The sequence below is a fragment of the Aythya marila genome, assembly GCF_965140915.1.
Source record: "Aythya marila genome assembly, chromosome: 20".
NCBI lineage: Eukaryota > Metazoa > Chordata > Aves > Anseriformes > Anatidae > Aythya > Aythya marila.
The window spans coordinates 832,235-853,027 of NC_139061.1; the positions used below are offsets into that span (position 1 = coordinate 832,235).

The following is a 20,793-nucleotide window of genomic DNA, read 5'->3' on the forward strand; positions in this document are numbered from 1 at the left end:
CTTTAAGAAGAAAATAATAATAATAAATATATATATTTATTATGAGTAAGAGTGGATTAAAATATGCCCATTTATGGCCCAAATCAAAACAAGGACAGGAATTCACTGAGGCTAAGATGACAATGCTGAATGTGAACTGTGAACACGCTTAGACTTTTTTTATGCAAAGAACTGCTCTTTAATTTGTTATCTTTTAAGCTGGAAGCAGAATAAAGCAGGTTTCTACCAAATTGTTAGTTCTTTGAAGAGGACCATTTGAGGCTTGCTAGCTGTCACAAAACCAATTAAGTGATAAGAAACATCGTCGAAGAAATAGAGAACAAAATAGTGAACACCTTCGTGTCACTATAGAAGTCCATAGTTTTCCTAGGAAGCACCACGTGAAGCTTGTAACAGCCAAGCTCAAAACAAACAGAAGGAAGTTTTTTGTGCAATAGATTGTGAGCAAAGAATCTCTTTGGTCAAAGGATACCACATGCTACAGTTTACATGGTTTCAAGGGCTGACTTCAGTCAATGGAAGAGAAATCTAAGATTTAGTATGCTGTATCAACCCTAATCCTCGAGTTGAAAATATTTGGAAAGTATAAGGAGGAATGCCCTGTTCTATTTGCATGCCTTCTTCTTTCTCTTCCCTAGGCATCAGATTACAGCTATTGCCTTGTGACTTGACACTGTGCAAGTCGGACCTTTGATCTGACCCAGCAGAGCTGTTTTGATGTTCTTATATTAACACTGGAGGAATTTGTTCCTCCTCTGCTGCTACACAGAGGAATAAAACAGTCTTCTCTACATGGGCAGTATTTTACCATAAGCTTGCCTTGAATTAAATGGCACTGAGCTACTTAAAGCCTTGGAAGTCTTCCAGATTCAGGAATAAAGAAGACAACAAATTATGTAGGAGCCTGATGGAAGTACAAGCATAGAAACCTTCCCTGGAGACTTCTGCACCTGCCATGATCCCGGGCCCTGGAAATACTGCTGGACAAGAGGCAACCTTGCCCCTTTTGAGGATGGGGAAACTAGTAAGAGAAAGAATACTTTTGAGAAAAAGACAGAATCTGTCAAAACAGAGGCCTAATAGTCCACAAATTCCTCTTCAACACAAAATATCCCCCAGTTATTTAGCCAGTTAAATTCCAGGGAACCAGACCAGGACCAGCATCGTGATTCTCACCCATTACACACATAACGGGGCCTCAAAACCAAAGCACTTTCCCCCCTCCACACAACTCTGTGGCTCACAATTAATGTTCTAAAGAAGAAAGTCTGGATCACAAATTTCCAAGGTGTTCAACAAAGGAAAAATATACTTCTAAAAATGCAGTTCCAAAGTTTCCAAAACTGAAAACATTTAAACTGTGGTCAGCAGTTAAGATAATGAGTGGACACTCACTAAGGAGCATGGCCAACTCTGTGTACACTAGCACAAAGAAGGGCTCTTCTCTCTCTCTGCAGGGCTGAGCAGAACAGCCTTGTAACTGGCTCAGTCTCTGCAGAAACCTGATCAAAACATACACTTCTTTCTCTAAATATATACCCAAGAGGAAGATAACTAATTTTTATAATATTGAGAACAATAATGGCAAGTTTCTACCAGCTGAGGATTTCAGAGGTAGAAACTTAGGGAAGGCATCAAGACACTGATAACACAACAGTACAGTAGTCTTGTCATGTACACAAAATGAAATACGGAGTGCCTACATGTGAGCTAGGTCTCATGCCACAGAAACAGATGCAGTAAATTTCTTGCTTTTAGTTTGTTTTCAAAACAGCAATGACAAAATAGGCATGCATTTGCTGCCTTAACACAGCAAACATCTAGAATGCCTGTCAGTGATAATTTTACAATTTAGTGTAAAATTATCACAGGGAAGACTGGGTGCAGGTGAACCACAGTACAATTAAAATCTAAATGCTAAATACCATTCACATGCAAATAAATTATGCTTTCCACAGAAAACACATTTAGTAATTGTTTCTTGGAAACAGTCTAACCATTTATCTAAATTAAAAAAAAAAAATCTTTACTTTCAGTGGCAATTTTCAAAATACTCTTATTTAAAGAGTAAAGAAAGTATGTCATAGCCTAAAAAAGCTTCCACTTCATCACCATGTATACATATAAAATACCATGTGTATTTTTCCCATGCAAATGAGCAGCCTAACTTGGCCATCACGGACTAACATGCTTATTAACAAGGGATACTTTTCCATTATCTTTTTAGAAACAACAACAACAAAAAAAACCCACAATGTTGTTCTATCAAACAAATTCTTCATTGTCCATTAAAATCCTAATTAAGGAACTCTTTAGTTCTAAGAGTGCAAGAATACTAAAAAGTTACCAGACCAGCATTAATATTGAATATAATTATCTCAAAAATATGCTGCTTTATCTCTCTTTACCCCTTACCTTCTGTGGACTGAACTGCTGTCCTTCTTGAACAAATATTACTGAGGATGGAGTTGGGAAGTGATCTTGTTGTTCTCCCAGTTTTGCACGTGCTTCCTGCATGGTCACAGGTTCTTGCAGTATTTGAGCTGCACCACTTTCTACTGATGAAGAGGTACGGAGAGTGTAAAGAAATTCGGTAGGCTGTGACAGAGGACAAGTCATTGCTTGATCTGCTCCCATCACAAACGACGTAATGTCTGAAGCTACAGGAGTAAGAGGTTCAAGTTGACTCTCCTCATTTGGAGAAGGTGGATCACTGTTCTCAGTATCAACTAGCAGTGGTTGACTTCTGTTGGATCGAGGGCTTGAACACGGGTTCTCCACAGCTTCCACTTTCACCATTTCAGCTTTAGGTGTTGAATGCATTTCATCAACAATCTGAAACACGGCTTCAAGATTTACCTCTGTCTTCTTGTTTTCATCAGATGTATTACATGGCCAGTTAGAGGGTAGAAATTCAACTGCATAAGGTGACTGCATTGGAGGACTCTGGGATAAACAAAATAGAGTGAACTTCTATATTAAAAAAAGGTACTATAACAGGATGCGCATTGGTTCTGTAAGGTCCTGTAAATGAACCTGAGCAATCGACATAGTGTTCATATAGACAAGCTTTCAAGTTATTTCAATGTTATTTTCAGTTAAATCAGGTTTAATTACAAAAGGTTACCACTTTGTTTATTTTTCAGTAACCACCTTACCCGTAGCAAGCTTACTTTCTTCTGTTCACTGTGTGTCCTGGAGAGAAAGGAATGTTACGTAACAGTAGCTAGATACTCTTTCAGATGCTCTGTCTGCATACCCTTTTCATTGCAAATAAACAACATACACCCAAGCATTCAAACCAGAGACTTCTACTCTGAGTAGATCTGTTAGGTTACATTAGAACCATCCCCTTTACATGTGACATATGTGATAGAAAGGACAGAGCACATGTATCCACCTTCAGTTCTTCTAAAACTCAAGCACTGCTGTTATGTATAAAAAACAACGTAAACTAAATTTTTAGGAAAAAGGTGCACATGCTGTAAACGTGCATATGGACAACACAAATTGAGGAACTCACAGTTACTTACCAATAACATCTTTTTCCTCTTCTAGTGATTGTCCATATACACATTCACACAGTGAATGATTTCCAAGGATGCTCCAGTCCCAAATGAAAGGGAGTTCAGATACCTATGAAAACAAATACCATAGAATCGCCCTGTCTGTCACAGCCTCCAATCAGGACACTCACACATAACAGAGTCCCACAAAAACTTGAAGTCTATGTAAATCTGTACAGAAGCCCTACGGATCTTCAGTTCAGAAACACCAATCCAATTGTTGATTTTATTTATTTATTTATTTATTTATTTTAAGTAGAATTAATCAAAGGACCTTCAAAACATAAAGAAGGCAATGAAGAATCTTCCAAAAGCAGCAGGTCCTACTCAAAGGAAATGATAAATCCCATTTTAACAGCCAATACCTACACTGCTATTTCTTCTGGAGATCATTCAGATTTAAAGGACATTAGTAGGGTAATTTCTTCTGACAAAAAATGTAATATAATGATGCTGAACAGAAACTCAGGTATATTTAAAATACAGTCTCACTTTGGAAGAGATCTGGTAGGAAGGTTAGACCTTAGTGTTGATTTTCCTCAGACCTTCTAGCTGAGATAATGGCTATTAAAAAAGCTATTTCAATAGATTAATATAGAGAATAGGAAGCCACAGGACCAGGAAAACCATATCAGATCAAATGCCATTGAAGCATCTGGTTTCTCAGCAGCATGAACACCAGAAGTCCCTGAAGGAAGTACCACAAAGAGATGAGACAATATCTTGATCCCTTACTCAGGGTATATGAAGACAAGTCCTGTAGTGGACTCGCAGATGTGCCAGTCTGCAAACAACCATACCCTTCTGGGAAAAAAAAGAAAAAAAGATAAAGCCTTAAATTTGAGATATTTAGGCTAAGAAAAATCTTCTCATTAAAGGCAAGTCACCTTAACATTTTTAAGATATGGGTTTGAATTTAGTCACCTTTGTTTAATTTTTTCCAGTTGTACTTTTAAAAAGTATTAACACAAGGTGTTTCTCTTTTGTTGCATGGTTTATTTATTCACTGTCTTAAGTAGCCAGGATTTTAAGAAAGATCTGTGTTAACAAATCAACTGCTTAGGGATGAGACCATCTAAAAACACATACCATCTTTTTGGGTGCACCATAGGATCTAGTATGCAATTCCAATAGAAGAAAATGCCCACACACAAAGACACAGCGCAAATCCTTCTAGTTTACCTAAACATGTTTTGACAGACAATACAGTGGGAGGCAGCAATGAAACAGAGGAAAGTGACAAAGATTGGGAAGTCAGCACTCAAAAGACTAAAAGGTTGCTGGTCATTTCAGTTCAAGAAGCAAAATGGGCTGATTCAGCAAAAGGGGTGAAAGGGAAGATAGGTATTTCACTTATTATAAGATTAATGTAGCGTACAGAGGAAGTAAAATGCAACTGCAACTCCTCAGTGACTGTCTTGAGTCCTTGCGCAATCACTCAGAAGTAGTTGGGATTCAATCTCCTTTCGAATTAACATGGTTGGTTAATATTCTTGTTACAAATAAAAGTGGAAGTTTCTTTTTTTCTTTGTTCTCACATATTTATTGCTTCAGTTGTAGAACAATATTTATTGCAAGTGTAGGACTTGCTTCTGTTTTACAGGAAAATACCGACAGCTTAATAAAAATGCTAATAGCAACAATCAAATATTAGGGTTGCTAGTTTAAAATAAATGTGTGTATATACACACATATATACAGAACACTAAAAACCAATATGTAGCCTCAGTTCACAGCCATGATAAAATAGTAGGGAAGTACTGCACTATTAGTTGTAAACTATCAGAACAACTGTTGCAGGAGATAGCTGGAGTTTCCTCTTACAAGACTCTCACTCCCATCCAAGCAATGAGATTCATCACATTGATCCACAACTTATTCCTACAGAGAAACCAAATGAAAAAGAATACAAAGCTGTACATGATTCCCAATTTTGTTAGCAGGAATGTACAGAGTATAACACAAATCCCTGAAGCTGTTGATTTCAGAAACTTGACGAGATGCATACCCTAAGCAGTCATATAGCCAGATATAACCCCTCACCTCTTCATGTGCTGACTCTCTGGAGCTTCTTCTGGAGTGCGAGCTGTGGGCAGACAGGCATTTACCTACTGGCCTTCTCTACCCACGTTCCAGTCAGGTCACCAAGCTCAGATGGGTACTCTACAGCCCATCTTCTAGTAACACTGAACCAAACCTGTCTTAATGTCTCCTGAATGCAAAGTGATGTTCTTCTGTAAGGATTAGCACAAGGCTTAGGCTTTCTTGGTCAACAGTTCCCATTTTTCCATCTGGACAACAAAGCACTGTCTTGATCCAAAGGAAACAAGACTGATAATCAACTTGCTGACTGCCAGTGTGTTCACTGTCTCCTGGACTGGTCCAATCATTTCTTGGCTAACTTCAGCAGCTTTGTATAAATTTTGCCAGTGGTAATAGGCCACAGCATGATCAAACAGCCTAAAATGCTCTGCAAGCCATCCTTCAGCAGCATTGCACTGAATTCCTGCAACTGGTGGAAGACACTACTAAGTAGCCTAAACCTCTTTTGACTCCACGCACTGTCTGTGGACTTTCTCCCTCAAACAACTAATTTTCACTGCACCCTTTGGACAGTATATTTTGTATCATCTTTCAGTCTAGCCCTAGTAACAGCCACGATGTCTCTCTTGAAATGATCTGCTATCCCAAACACTGATCTCAGTGTCCTGAGATGAGAATTTATTTGTTTTATTTGATCACTCAGACTTATTCTCAGGTCATGCCTTGGAAGAAAAAGAAAAAAGAAAAAAAAAAGAGAGAAGAGAAGAGAAAAAAGAAAAGCTTCCACAATCTCATAATGAAAGTGAGAGAACAAAGATACACTGTGTGCAAAATAAATACAAGAGTACCAATCATGATTGGTTATTTATATGCTTAAAACAACACGTTATTCTGGCTGTAACCTGGCCATCCTGGATAAGCCTATATTAAAAGAAATCATGAATAAAAGACAAAGGTTGATATTTGCAAGACAGGAAACTGGATAATCAAGCTTGGGTAGGTCAACCTATTTTCAACACACATAAGCATAACTTGCTTTGCTTGTCCTCTGTGAGGAAAAAAAAGTACATGTATTATGCTGTAACACAAAAGGAAGCCCTTGCATTTTTACTTCAAGCCTTTTGATATTTGAAAAGACAGGCCCTCCAAAAAAGGTGTGTTTTCACCAGAGTTATATAAAGCATTTACAGTAGTTATTTTTAATAGGATACCTCTGTGGTGGGGTCAATTCCAAAAGGCATCTTAGTTTTTCCTCATTCATCAAATGAGCCTAAGGACTGCAGAAAGTTTGGATGACAGAAAATAAAAAATACAAATAAAATAAATAAATAAATAACTTTTTAAAAAATGGGTTGTTTCCCAGTGTTACTGTAGTATATTAAGAATTGGATTTTGTCACGGCAAGGATATTCTTAAAAATATATATATACATAGACTTGTTAACTCAAACAAATTCTGGTGAAGCTGAGCACACATCTCATACAGAAGAAATCACTCCACTGATCAGGACATCCACATCCACCACACTGCTACCCTGAAACCTATCTAGAATTACAAAACTACCTCTTTAAATATGGAGTGGTTCTTTGAAATAGTAAACTAAAATTTTACTTTTACGTTCTCAAGTAGATAAGTTTTCAAATTTATGTAATCTGCTCCAGAATCCATAAACCTACAGTCCATCCATACAGTTTTCAGCTTTCACCTGATTTCAGTATGCTGCACTCACCTGGAAAAAGCTGCAGTGGGTGTACGTCGAAGCTGTAGGACTAGCATAGCCAGTCAGAGGATCTATGTGGGTAGTTGGTGAGCAACACTGCAGTGCAGCTACAAGAAATCAAACAGCTATCAGACTTCCAGAATTTGTGTTTGGCATGCAGAGTTCTATTGCTTACTTTGGTTAAACGTTTCAATAATCACATAGCAAACTAACTAAATTCCAGAAATGTATTATTAACTCCTGAACAACTTTAAGACTGATTTCTTCATATGAAGATATATTTGTTGTAATATATTATAACATATACAAATATTATAACTTTTTATACATATGTATGTATATGAATATATGTTAACATATATGAATATGTCTGTCACAATCTTTTGCATACCCATATCACCTCTTTCATTTAGCTGCTTGACTTTTTCCATCACAATATAACATAGGGAATTCACACAAGAAAACTCTAGATATTCATACATACACATTGACATTAAAGAGCAATTTTACTCTAAAAAGCAACTTTATATATGAGGCAACGTTCTGCAGGTATAATTTTTGGTGACGTGCAGAGATACTTAATTTTAAAGTAAAGGCATCATTTGCATCATGGATAAGCTCTAAGATTTCCCATCATTCTGAGAAAACTAAGTGCTTGATGTTATCATGTTTAGTCCAACGATCATAACAGGGACTAAAAAGCATAATTTGAGGTGGCAAACAGATCAAATTTATTTGCAACATTTGACATTTACATGGGATTTCACATGAGATAGTTGCTACGATAACCAAATGTGTTTTTTTTTTTTAATCTATTCTTATTGCCCTTTTAAATATGATATTGCAGATTTTTTCTTTGATTCAGAGAAACAAACATGGGAGCTAAACAACAAAGAAAGAGCTAGTGGACATCCTTCTAAGCAAGCATGAGATCTGTGTATGATTTGTAATTCCAGAAGCGAATTCTGAGCAACTTCATGATGAAATCTGGACCTCTTTCAGGAGAGAAAGAGATCAGGATCTGGATTACAGATCTGGATACTGTTAAAAACCTAAATGATACCTTGGTTTGGTAATATCTCACTCACTGGAAACTCCAAAGGATGTTTACAAACCCAAGAAAAACACCAAAAAAGCTTTTAAAAGACTTGTAAAGGTGAAGCAAGAGAGCAATGACAAATGAGAGGTTTCTTGTAGCCTGTTAAAGTGACCCTAACAAAAAGCAAACACAAATTATAAAAACATTATTTTCTAATGAAAGAAAAGGAAGGATGTGAAGGGCAGAAGTGCTTGTGAAGTACTAGGTAAGTGTAAATTATTAATTGCAGATTATTTTCTACAATATACTACAAGATAAATGACAATACTCTTTTCACAACTAGTAGAACTTAGAGCAAAAGCAACTCATTAATCAAACATTTTTATGTTTGTAAATCAAAGTGAGGAGAACAAAAATAACTGTCTAGAGGACAAGAGATTGATGACATTCTGAATGTTTTTGAATTAGAGGAAGTCATATAAACTCGATGGTTTGTACTGAAAAGATTTTTTTTTGGGGGGGGGGCTCACAGGCTACAACAGTGACTTGATCTAACAGCAAGAACAATGGCATTTGTGCAGTATCGTAGGAGATAAACAATGAGTCAATTCAGAAGCAATTCTACCATAAGACAGAGGTCAATTTGAGATAAGCAACATCATCACCCATGGTCAAAAAGGGAGATTCACCATTTATCCAAATAACTTTTAAAAAACATTCAAGAAAGCATTTACTGACAGGGAGTGTTATCAAAGGTAAAAATGTTGATTCATTTACTGCACCTTATGTCTTCAAATTGAATTAATTCATTCAACAAACGTATCTGCTTCACTCACATGCTTATATTAAAAGTAGTATAAAACTGGAGTGAATACATTTCCAAACCCTGTTGTCTAAGACTTAGTTAATCTAGCCATACCCAGAAGAAATTAGCAGGTAAAGCACATTTTGTTACTGGCTGCTATGAAACAGTTGACAGTGAGCATGTCTCTCATTCAAATACTAAGGAGACAGGCGTGAACAGTATCTTAGGGAATAAAGGAATAATTACTGAATAAATTAAGAAAGAGATATAGTCCTTTTCAGCAAACAAGATGGATCAGACTCAGAATAGATTTAGTTTCTGTCACAAAAGAGGCAATTCTGTCCATACAGGCTCTGGATGGAAAATAAAAATTTCTCAAAGTCTAGAGTACACAGTATGTAGAATATGAGCGCCAATGTACAAGAATGGAATTGCCGTCAGTGGGACAGCAACAAAACACTGAGGACAAGCAGAGAGCAATTAACAGCATATCTCACAGAACAAGGAAAAGACTAAACACTCTGCATGATGAATGTTCCTGCACAGGAGTCAAATGATCATATTTCAAACATACTGAAAATATATTTGGATATCCAGACAGGTTGCAAAGAACTCAAGAAAAGAAATCAATACTTAAAGAAAATTATTTAGAAACATATTAACAAAAACATTACAAGGAAATACAAATTATAAATCCTAACAGTTGAACAAGAAAAAATAGAAGGAAATATAATGGAGAATTAGTTGATACCGGATAACATATTATGGAGGCTGAGTCAACAAGAATGCTTTTCATTTATTTAAAAGGAAGTCATCACCCTTCACTGCTGTCTTGAAAGACCTGCAGTAGGTAAATGAACATGGATAATGGTGATCTTCCTGATATGATAGTTTGGTTTCAAGAAAGCTTTTAGCAAATTCATCATCAAAAACTCTTACAAAACCTAAGCAACAACAGCGTGAGAGGGAAGGCTGCACATTTAAAAAAACAGTCTGTTTTAAAGACAGGACACAGAATATAGGAATAAGCAGTCACTTTTCACAGGTGAATGAAGCGAGGGAGGACCTGCACTAGAACTCATGCAGTTCATCATTTCAATAAACTACTTTAAAAATAGGGTGAGGGAATAGCGAGGTGATGCTTGCTAATTGCACCAGGTTTTTCATGGCAGAAACAAGCAGCCAGCTATGGAGGCATGCAAAAAGCCCTATGAATCTCCCAAAGCTACCACCCACCAGATAAAGCTCCGTACTTTGGTAAAATAAAAATTAACAGCAGCTTGACACTCAGGAGCTGTCAGAAAGACCCCAAAAATCAAAAATGGCAGGTTGTTAAAAACTATTATGAGGGAATGGAGAAAGAAATAGAAACATTATTATTCCACTGCATAAACCCATGATTCACCCACACTTTGACCACTGTGTATAATTTTTGATTTTACAACTCTCTAAGAAAATAACAGAACTGGAAAGTTACAAGGAAGGCAACATGGGTGATTTACAGAGCACTCCTCAACAAACAGCCAAGCCAGGCAGAGAAATCTAGAAAATTCTAGAGAAATCTCTGATCTTGAGAAAATGCAACCAAGGGAAATCACTAAAAGTTATTAGAATCACAAACGGTGCAGTGAAGGGGATATCCGTAGAGACACATTTACACACACGCACACAAAGAAAACAAACTAATGGAGATTCAATTAATATTTAATTGGGTTAAAAGAGACAAGAAAAGGTGCCTTGCACAAAATGCAATTAAGTTATGAACTCCTTGTTACAGATATACAACGAGTCTACATTGGTTGGGAAAAAAAGACAAGTTCATGGAAGTCAAATCCATCGAGGGCTATTAAATTCGACAACTCATGTTATAGTTGATTAATGCCTAAGGAAGAGTAAAAGAGTAGAGCAAACACAGAATGATGCTTTTCCAAAATGCTCCAACACTGCAGCTTCAGGGAATTACTGTCAAAGGAAATGATGAGCTATATGGTCATTTGATCTGATTAAGGCTAACATTCTCATCTCCAAAGCAGAGATCTATATTCTCTGCTCCAAAGCAGAGAGCTATTGAGGCATTCGCTAAATCCTGTTTTCTCACCATTGGCAAAATTAAATGAATTATATAAAAATAAGTGAAATGTAGCTGGAGGGATGACAACATTAACCTCACTAAAATCATTCTGAAGTCAGCTATCAGTAATACTAATGGCATTGACTCCAGGAATTTATGATACGAATATGATATTAGCAAAACTTAAAGAATCAACCTAGTTGTTAGCACTGTGGAAAAACAAGGAATGATCTAACATCTAGCTGTTGGAAAATAAAAAAAAAAAAAAAAAAGCTTCTAAGTTTTATAGAATCATAGAATCACTAAGAATAGTGAATCATTATTATCTCCAAGATCAGCTGGTCTAACCATCACCCTACTACCAATGTCACCCACTAAACCATGTCCCTAAGCACCAGGTCCAACCTTTCTTTGAACACCCCCCAGGTACAGTGACTCCACCACTTCCCTGGGCAACACATTCCAATGCCTGACCACTCTTTCTGAGAAGAAATGTGTCCTAATTTCCAACCTAAACCTTCCCAGGCACAACTTGAGGCCATTCCCTCTAGTCCTATCACTATTTACCTCTGAGAAGAGGCTGACTGCCAGCTCCCCACACCTTCCTTTCAGGTAACTGTAGAGAGCAATACCATCCTGAGGAGGCTCCACCCTGAGCCTCCTCCTCTCCAGACTAAACAACCCCAGCTCCCTCAGCCGCTCCTCACAGGACCTGTGTTCCAGGCCCTTCACCAGCTTCGTAGCCCTTCTCTGGACACGGTCCAGGGCCTCAATGTCTTTCTTGTAGTGAGGGGCCCAAAACTGAATACAGTACCAACAGTGAAAATTTGGTCTACAGTTTATACATCAGTGGAGTTCTGAGGCCTGAAATCAATCACTCCACAATACCACCTCCTCCATACCAACACTCCATAACAACAACTCCAATGAGGAGAGTCTGAGGACACCTGGCCTGCCCAGCTTGGAGGAAAGAAGGCTAAAAGGTGGCCTCACTGCTCTCCACAGCTTTCTAAGGAGGGGAAGTGGAGAAGGAGACACCAGTCTCTTCTCCCTGCTCACCAATGACGGGATGAGCAGGAACAGCATAAAGCTGTACTGGTGGAGGATCTGACTGGACATGAGGAAAAATTTCTTTACTGTGAGGGTGGTCAAACACTGGAACAGGCTTCCTAGCGATGTTACAAAGGATCCAATACAAGCATTTATCTCAAGTCTTTCAATCACAGGTCACACACACACACAAATGATTACATAATCTCCTCAGCAGATCATGTTCCATTTTTTTCCAAGAATAGAAAAAAAGTTCACAGACAAATAATACAAGTGAAGAAATTACAAAAATGTCCTATGGAAATCATGAGTCACTCCATTAAGCAAACTAGAAACCATTGTGATAAAATGGCAGTTCTTATATACATCTCCCTCCTTTTGAGACAGTATTATTTTAAGTGCTTACGATGTTTCAGTAGAGAAATACATATCAATTATAATCTTTGGTGAAGACACAAAGGCTACAGCTCTACCAGTAAATTTAATGCATCCAGATCTGTTCTCTGGAACAGACTCTGTTAATAACATTAAAATTTCTTACTCTTCCAAGTCAAAATAACCACATCCAAACTGCCTGTTGGGAATGGTCCCTTGCCCATGCCAACTGCAAAACTTAGCACAGTACTTTCCAGGCAGAGTGCTAACTAGCAGTCTAATTCTAGAGTGGATCAAGACACCCAGGCTCTTTACCTGCGAAGTTCAATATACTAACATAGGCACAGATAGATATGCCTAAGTTCAGCCATGGTCTCAGCGGAGGCATACCTTGCCAAATGCATCTGGGAGTTAGAACCTAAACATAAACAAAATCTGAGAACATGAAAATAGCTTCATGCTTATAGCTTGATGTATACCCATTTGCCCTGCATGATTTCCTATGTTCTAACAGCACATGCCAGCTCAGGAGAGTTCCCAAACAAATACAAATACAGTATGATCAGCAGCAGATCTTTTCCACGCTTGAACAACCATAGTAATTTCTCCAAAGATCTGTTGGAAATTGAAGGAAAACATATACCTCTCTATGTACTCAAGATAGCAATAGACATTGATAAACAGTGTTAGCAACTCAGCTGTGCCACAGGGGATGAGACTGACACTCCAGCTTCTTCCATTCTTCTCAAGCACAGGCTACATGCAAAATACCAGGGAAGAACCCTGAAGACCACCTTTTCAGTGTGACCTTATCATGTCAGTTCACAATGTTATGCTTAAGGGAAGTGAGATGACTCAGTTTTATGAGTAACAGTACCAAAGCTGTGCAGGAAATTATGGAAAGCAACTGTGCCTCTTCTTGTCAGATCAATGAACATGTCATGATGGACCTGAATGCAACAGCTGTGCAAGCTGTGATCCTTTACAAACCAAAAGACTGATGAGAATGAGGATGACATCCAAGGTCTCTTCCATAAAGGAAAACAGGAAATGTCTTAGACATTTAGGTGGGATTAATTGCATTACTGCTACAGTCTACCAGTTTTCAAAACTAGTCATCTGTGCTCTCTACACCATTGATACAGAAATAGGCTCATCAGAAAGATAAGAGTTGTCTTCCAAAGGTATATATCTAAGAAAGTTGGAATGACTCAACATCTGGGAGGTGCCTGTTTCTCTTTGCTGAATATATATAATCTGACAAGCCCAGGCACATACAATTCAATATTATACATTCAGATGAATCTTAGGCAAGATGAATCCTACTACTAGTTTTACAAGTGCATTACTAATGCATCCAGTCTGCTTTTGTCAAGGGAAAATACCGTGCTATTTATGCTGTGTTAAAACACAGATGCTATATTTCCAGCTGTTTATTTAAGATACCCCTTCTGACTAACTCATACGTGAATTTTAAGCTTTACATATGAGAAAAGATAAATATATATTTATCTTAAGAGAGAACGTACCATTCAGAATAATATGACTACTCCTAAGCTATCACTCACCAGAAAGGTTATCATATGTAAATGAACTCTACAGACACAGATGTATTCAGAAGACATGACTGGACCTGCTGTATCAGGTAGCACCAATAAGTAATGTTTCTCACATAGTTGACTTATTTTTCATTATTAGAATACTCAAGCTTCACTACATTTCTTTTATGCAATCCTACTACTATCAAAGGTTTTGCAGTTAGCTGAAGTTGCAGAACTAAATTCTTAAAACAACTATTCTCTAATACTAGAGAAAAAAAAAATCCAGATGAGCATCTAATTTTATTGCCTTTCCAATAAGAATCATAATGGAAAAAAAAAAAACAAGGAAAACTTTTGGTTTCTTAAGTTAACAAAGAAATTTGAATATACATAGTGACAACCTGTTGACAAAGTTCTACTTTGATTTAATGGCACTACAAAAACATTATGTTCATTATAAGTGAAATGAAGAGAGTCAACTACAAGATTGGACATAGATTCTTTAGTCCTGTCACTTATTAAATACATACTTTAAGATTAACTATCACTTTTCAAATAAGCTAACCTTGGTTCTGTGCTCTCGAGATGAAGGAAACTAGACTTTTTCATGTGGACATATGAAAAAATAAGCTTTCAGCATTCTGTAAGGTACAGTATACAACAAAAAGGATAGCAGAGAGATGAAGAGATACACAGGAAAAGAAGTAAAAACAGTGTCCAAAGTAGCAGTGAACATGAAGTAGTTTATAAAACAGTCAAATGTCAATTTGACTTGTCAATTACAAACCTTTCTTCTCAGAAGTACTAATGAACTCATTGGAGTTTTCAAAAGTCTCAGACTCCATACCTTTCTCTATTTTTGTTTGAATTACACGTTAATTTTCATACCTTGCAAAATTTGCTTTTATCATGCTTTCCCCCTGCTAATGATTCTGTCTGTGCTTTTCCCATGCTATTGCAAAGAGAGAAAAGATTTTTGAGCACCATAACTGATTTCTTCTTTAAACTTTTATAACTACAGTGAGACATATTAGTGTCATCCAGTTCGGAGATCTACAGAATCATGTCTAAATCTAACCTAGTCACGCTCAACTCCTCTACAGTCAATACTGCAAAATAGGGTGGGATCACTCATTTCCTGGTAGTGCCTAAAACAAAGTCTAACACAAGCCATATGAATCAAACCCTAGAGATGTCCATTTCCTTTGTTTGACTATGGACGAGGTTTGGGGGACAAACTGAGATATAAGCATCTAAAATTGAAGAAGATGAATCTCAGCCTATGCTCTATGTCCAGACAGAAGCAAGAAGTAGGGACCATTTCCGACCTTAAGCTTGCATGCTCATGTCACCCTGCTCCTTGGAGGAGCTTAATAACTTGCAGATTGTAATGTAGGCACTAGCTACCAGTAATCTTTATAAGCAGCACAGGGCAAGGGACATATGACAAAAGTTCCCTGTCCCTTAAACCTTTACAAACATACACAGGATTTGCATAACTCCTCAGAATCCTTCCTTAACCAGTATGTAACGGAAAGTAGTGATTATTGTTTGAAACATGAGCTAATATTCTCTGCAGAGGTCTCAGAAGATACACACAAAAGATGTGAAGATTTCATTGTGTACTTGTTGGAGAAAGACAGCAGCTACCACATGCAGGATTTCTAAACAGGGATATCTGACTCATGAAGGTGCAGTTGCCAAGGGAGGAACAGGCAGAAAGTGAGAGTAATAACTGAGTTTTAATTTGTTCAAGGAAAGAGTCACTATGTTCTGAAGTTCTAGGGAAAGAAAAAACTAACAAAGAGAAGCCCCCCAAACTTCTGCATGTTTTATTGCAGTTCAAAGCAAAGGCAGAAGATTAATTAGCTTCAACTACCTTCTAGGAAAAAAAAACAAAAACAAAAACAAAAACAAAAACAAACAACACTTGTCTGTAGGAAGACTGAAAAGTTTAGCAGAACTGTTTTAGACAATAGAAGGTAGTCAAGACTTTTGTAACTCTTCAGTCTTAAGTGCATAAAAGTACAACATTGAAGAAGCTAGAAAAAAAAAAAAAAAGAGAGAGAAAATAAAACAGATTACAGACCAGAATTAAATTTTCTGCAGAAGACTTCTGAGTGATCTTCAGCTTAAAAAAGTTACTTGGAAAAACGTAGGACTGAGGAGTATCATATTTTCAACAAGTTATCAGTGGTTTAGTATCATCCCCCTCAGTTTTCCTTTATTTAAAAATAAATAAATAAATAAATAAAAAGTTAGGCTAACACTGACTAGTTGTGGACAAATACTTTTCTCCTCACTGTCAACAGAGAGGCTACATGGAAAATCACCAGAGAACACTCCAAATCTAGAGGAAGGGCAGGAACTTCAAACAGGAAACGTTTTTACTTTAAAAGGTCTCTCATCCTCTTAGACTTTAAAATTTCTAATTCTCACTTGAAATACACATGACACAGCATTATAGAAAAGTTATAACTTTTAGAATTTTTTCTCACCTGTTGGATAATAGGTTTGTGAGAACTGCATTGAAGATGTGTAGCTGCTGTATTTTGGAGGGGACGTGGCAATGGCTTGAGACCGCTGCTGAAGTGGCACAGAAGAGGTGCTGGGCTGTAGTGTGTACGTGACCTCTGTTGGAAACCTCTGGAGTACTGGAAAGGCAACCCCTTTATCTGAAAAGGCTGGGGAAGCCTCATGTCCTGGAACAAACCCAAGAGAATTCTGCCACGTTCTGGAAGGGACTGGAGTCCGATCTAAACTTTTTGACGGTAACGTGCTGTGGTTGTGGGATGAGGCCGATATGTAAGAGTAAGGAAATAAACTGTCTTGATGATAAGGTCCATGAAACTGTCCTACAGTCAGCAGTCCTGCATTGGGTACAAAATTAAATAAAACAAGTGTGAATGAAAGGAGTTTTCACAGGTAATGAAAGGTAATACGGGGAGCCAAGGCTCTAAAACATTATTTGGGAAGACAACACTTCTTTCAATATACTTAATCCAGAAACTGACTGTATTCTTCCACCTGAACATACAGTAACAGCTGCAGTGGCACATGGGTGCAGTGTCAGCACACAGTAGTCTATGTAGCATTTCTCCATAAGCCTGCAGTAACCAGTTATCTGTATTTATAAATGTAGTATAATGAACATATAATGCATAGTAAACTAGTAAACCACACTAAACCAATTTTAAAAGTACTGTGTGTTAAATCAGACAGTATATTAAAAATAAAAGATGAAAAACAAATCATAAAGCCGGAATATATGAAACTCCAATGCTGAAAGCTCAAAGACAGCCAAAGAAAGGCAATGTCAAAATCCTCCAAGTGGTTTTGAAATCCAAGTTCATATGTTTCAGGGCAAATCATTTAATTTGTCAAGGAAAAAAGAAATGATAGAAACATTTATTGTTGAATCTGAAGAAAGAGCTGTAGACAAGGGTATAAAAGCAACTGTTTCTTCCCAAGTGCCATTCATCGTACTAGCCTCTTGTTCTCTAGTATGAAAAACTAAAACTGCAAATTAGCACTGGAGGAAGCCAGAGATGCATATCACTTGGCTTCTTTGTAAGTTACAGAAGGACTCCAGTGATAATGAAAAAGGGAAGTATTAGAAGTAACCTGTAAAAGAAAAGAATAATGAATTTGTAATCAAGATCTTGCATCAACACTTACAGATAAGGCATTTTCACTTAGAACTTGTGGTTTTGTTTGTTGTTGTTGTTTTATAACTTTTGGAAGTGTTAAAAGTTTAAAACAGCTATTTTCCTTAGCCAGGTTATGCCCCAATTTGATTTGGATTTTAATATTTCTGCATGAACAACCAAGTCTTTTTCAAAAAGGAGAAGGAGAAAGAAGGCTACAAGCTTTGTAATTCATTGTTGTGTATGTTTAAAGAATATCCTTTCTTCTATACACAGCTGATCTTTGATTAACATCAAAGATCACTTGTCATTTTTAAGTCAACTTTTTTCCAGTCAGCATAACTAGTTCAGTTTAGATACTGATACGTCTTATGCCATGACGACATAGTTTCTATTAGATTTTTTGCTGACATTCTCAGAACACTGACTATAAAAGTCAGAATGCCTTTATGCTCATCGAATTCCTAAAAGAACTACCGTATTTATGACTTTTCCACAGTGCTGTGTACAGCTATACTAATTATAAGCTTAAGAATGGTTTGCATCAAACTAGACTTTTTAAAAAACAGCTTCGCGTTTACCTCTTTCACTCTTCTGATAGGAACTAACTCAAGAAATGGGTAACATACAGTCATTATTCCACAAGTTCTTATTAAACCATTAGGAATCACTAAATAAATACTACCTGCCCCCTAAACATTAGTAAGAGTTTATGTATAGGACTGTTTATTTCCTGTCCAGTATTTTTACCATATAAAAACAGTGAACGAAGAGAGTATGAGGATTCCTTTCTTCCTATTTTACCTTTGCATAGGGAAATTAAGATTATCTAGTTTCAGGTTACAATTATCAGGTTACAATGTACCAGTGCGTTAACAGGAATTGTTCCTGGACATTTAACACAGAGCTACATGTTGCAAGACATTTGGAACAGACTGACACTTTGCAAACAAAAATATCTTCCACCTATCACATTACCTCATACTTAAAGCAAAGTAAGACATGCCCCTAGTCAGTACAGAACAGAGTGCACAGTAAATTGTCAGCCTGTCAGAACTCGATTGCTATAAAAACTGATGTTCTCTTTTTCTTTCTAGAAACTCAGACTCCTAGAGCAAAAGCTCTCTAAAAACTGGGACAAAAATGCACCCATAAAAACAGACGGGGGAAAAAAAAGGCTGTGTTTTCCTTAGGATTTACTCTATCAATGGCCTGTAGTACACCAGTTCAGACCTGATTTCATTGAAGGCCTCCGTAATTACTTATCTTAGCCTTGAAAATGTTGAAACAAAATCTTTAAATGCTTCCTAGACTCAATATTGAAGCAAGCTTCTTCCCTTCCTAGAAGTTTCTTTTTGTTTCCTTGCTATTACAGGTGCAATTCCACTCACATTACAGAAAACACCACACAATTAGATTACAGTTACTACCTGGAAACAACAACCAAGAATAAATATCAGGATACCCTGACCTGCCCTCAGTGAGGGCTGGTACCGCAAGAGGCAGTACACCATCTGCTTTTTCCTTTCTGGTTGCAGAGTCCTGCCACTTCTCCTACCCCGAGCCTCACAGTTCTGCACCCAGGTCAGCCCTACAGGGGCAGCCCCTGCTCTTCCCTTCAGGGCACGGTGTACAGCCAACAACTGCAACGAAGATGATGGCAATGTGTGGTCACGGGAGCTGGGAGCAGGACTGCTCTTTGGGTAGCAGCCCATGGTTGGGTCAGGCTGAGAGCACAGCAAACAAGGACAACGCCAACTATAATTCTCCTTCTCTTATCTGGAATTTGTGGAATGATCCTCCAAGAGCTCAGGCTTGTCTTGGAAAACTCAGACCCTCTCAAGGAGGGTTAGGAAGATAATAAAACATATTCTGAGGCTTTCTAACAATGTTATGTTCCGTTCAGCTTTCACCCTGTCATTCGATCCTCTTTACAAACTATTCTCTCTTGGGAGCGGCCTGTCAGAAATCTTACAACCAGGCCTTTTCTCCTCTACGAGGTGAAAGCTCGTGGAGCATCCCCGCCGCCGCGCCGGGAGCCGTGCCCCGCGCCCCGCCCGGCCTCCCGCAGGCCCCGCCGCGCCTCACCGGGCCGCTCGGCCTTGCCGGGCGTCGAGGGCGGCAGCAGCAGGTCCCCGTGCAGCGAGGCGCCGAGCAGGCGCTGGAAGCGGTTGGGCGGGCGGCTCGTCACCTCCAGCCCGGCCGCCAGCTTCGCCTTGTTGGCGCTCGTCAGGCGCTTGAGGTGGACGAGGAGGTCGGGGCGGTCGCGGCGGAAGTGGGGGCTGTGGAAGTGGTGCAGGGGCCCCCCGGAGCCGCCGTCGCCCCCTGGGCCCAGCCCGGGGCCGGGGCCGGGGCCGGGGCCGGGGCCGGTCCCCGCCGCGCCGCCCGCGGGCCCCATCACCACCTTGCGGAAGCCGTAGAGGTTGAGCTGGCGGATGAAGCTGGTGAAGTTGGTGGTCTTGAAGAGATCGCCGGCCCCCGCCGCCCCGTCGCCGCCCGGCCCCGCGTTGCGGCCCGGCCCCGCGCCCAGCAGCTCGGACTCGAAGAGCGGCTGGTCGATGAGCAGCCCCTCGCCGCGGGCGTCCCAGCGGATGGAGCGGAACAGCGGGCTGTTCACCAGGCGCCACAGCTTGGCCGGGAAGTTGTTGGGGTTGATGGGGGCGGGCAGCAGCGGCTCCTCCATGGCGACGGGACGGGCCGGGACGGGGCGGCCGCTCACGCCCCAACGGCCGCCGCGCGAGGGCCGCCGCCGCCGGGCAGCACCGGAGCCGTCCCGCGCCGCCCGGCACGTGCCCCCCGCCCACGACGCGCCGGTTCCCCCGCTCCCCTCCCGCCCCCCCGGGCTCCCCGGCACCGCCGTCCCCTCGGCGCCCCCAGTGTCCCTCCAGCCCCGCTGGTTGCCCTCAGCGGCCCCCGGTCCCCCTCAGCCCGGCCGC

General features: G+C 39.3%; 1 protein-coding gene across 1 annotated transcript; it reads right to left on the bottom strand.

Annotated features, from left to right (window-relative positions):
- Positions 1-2,312: 2,312 nt before the first annotated feature.
- On the bottom strand, positions 2,313-20,540 carry HSF5 (heat shock transcription factor 5; the record flags this gene model as incomplete). Its single annotated transcript, XM_082776686.1, has 5 exons — positions 2,313-2,318; positions 2,416-2,946; positions 7,339-7,436; positions 16,709-17,080; positions 19,946-20,540. The coding sequence occupies 5 exons, from the start codon at positions 20,538-20,540 to the stop codon at positions 2,313-2,315; spliced, it is 1,602 nt and encodes a 533-aa protein (XP_082632812.1).
- Positions 20,541-20,793: the final 253 nt, after the last annotated feature.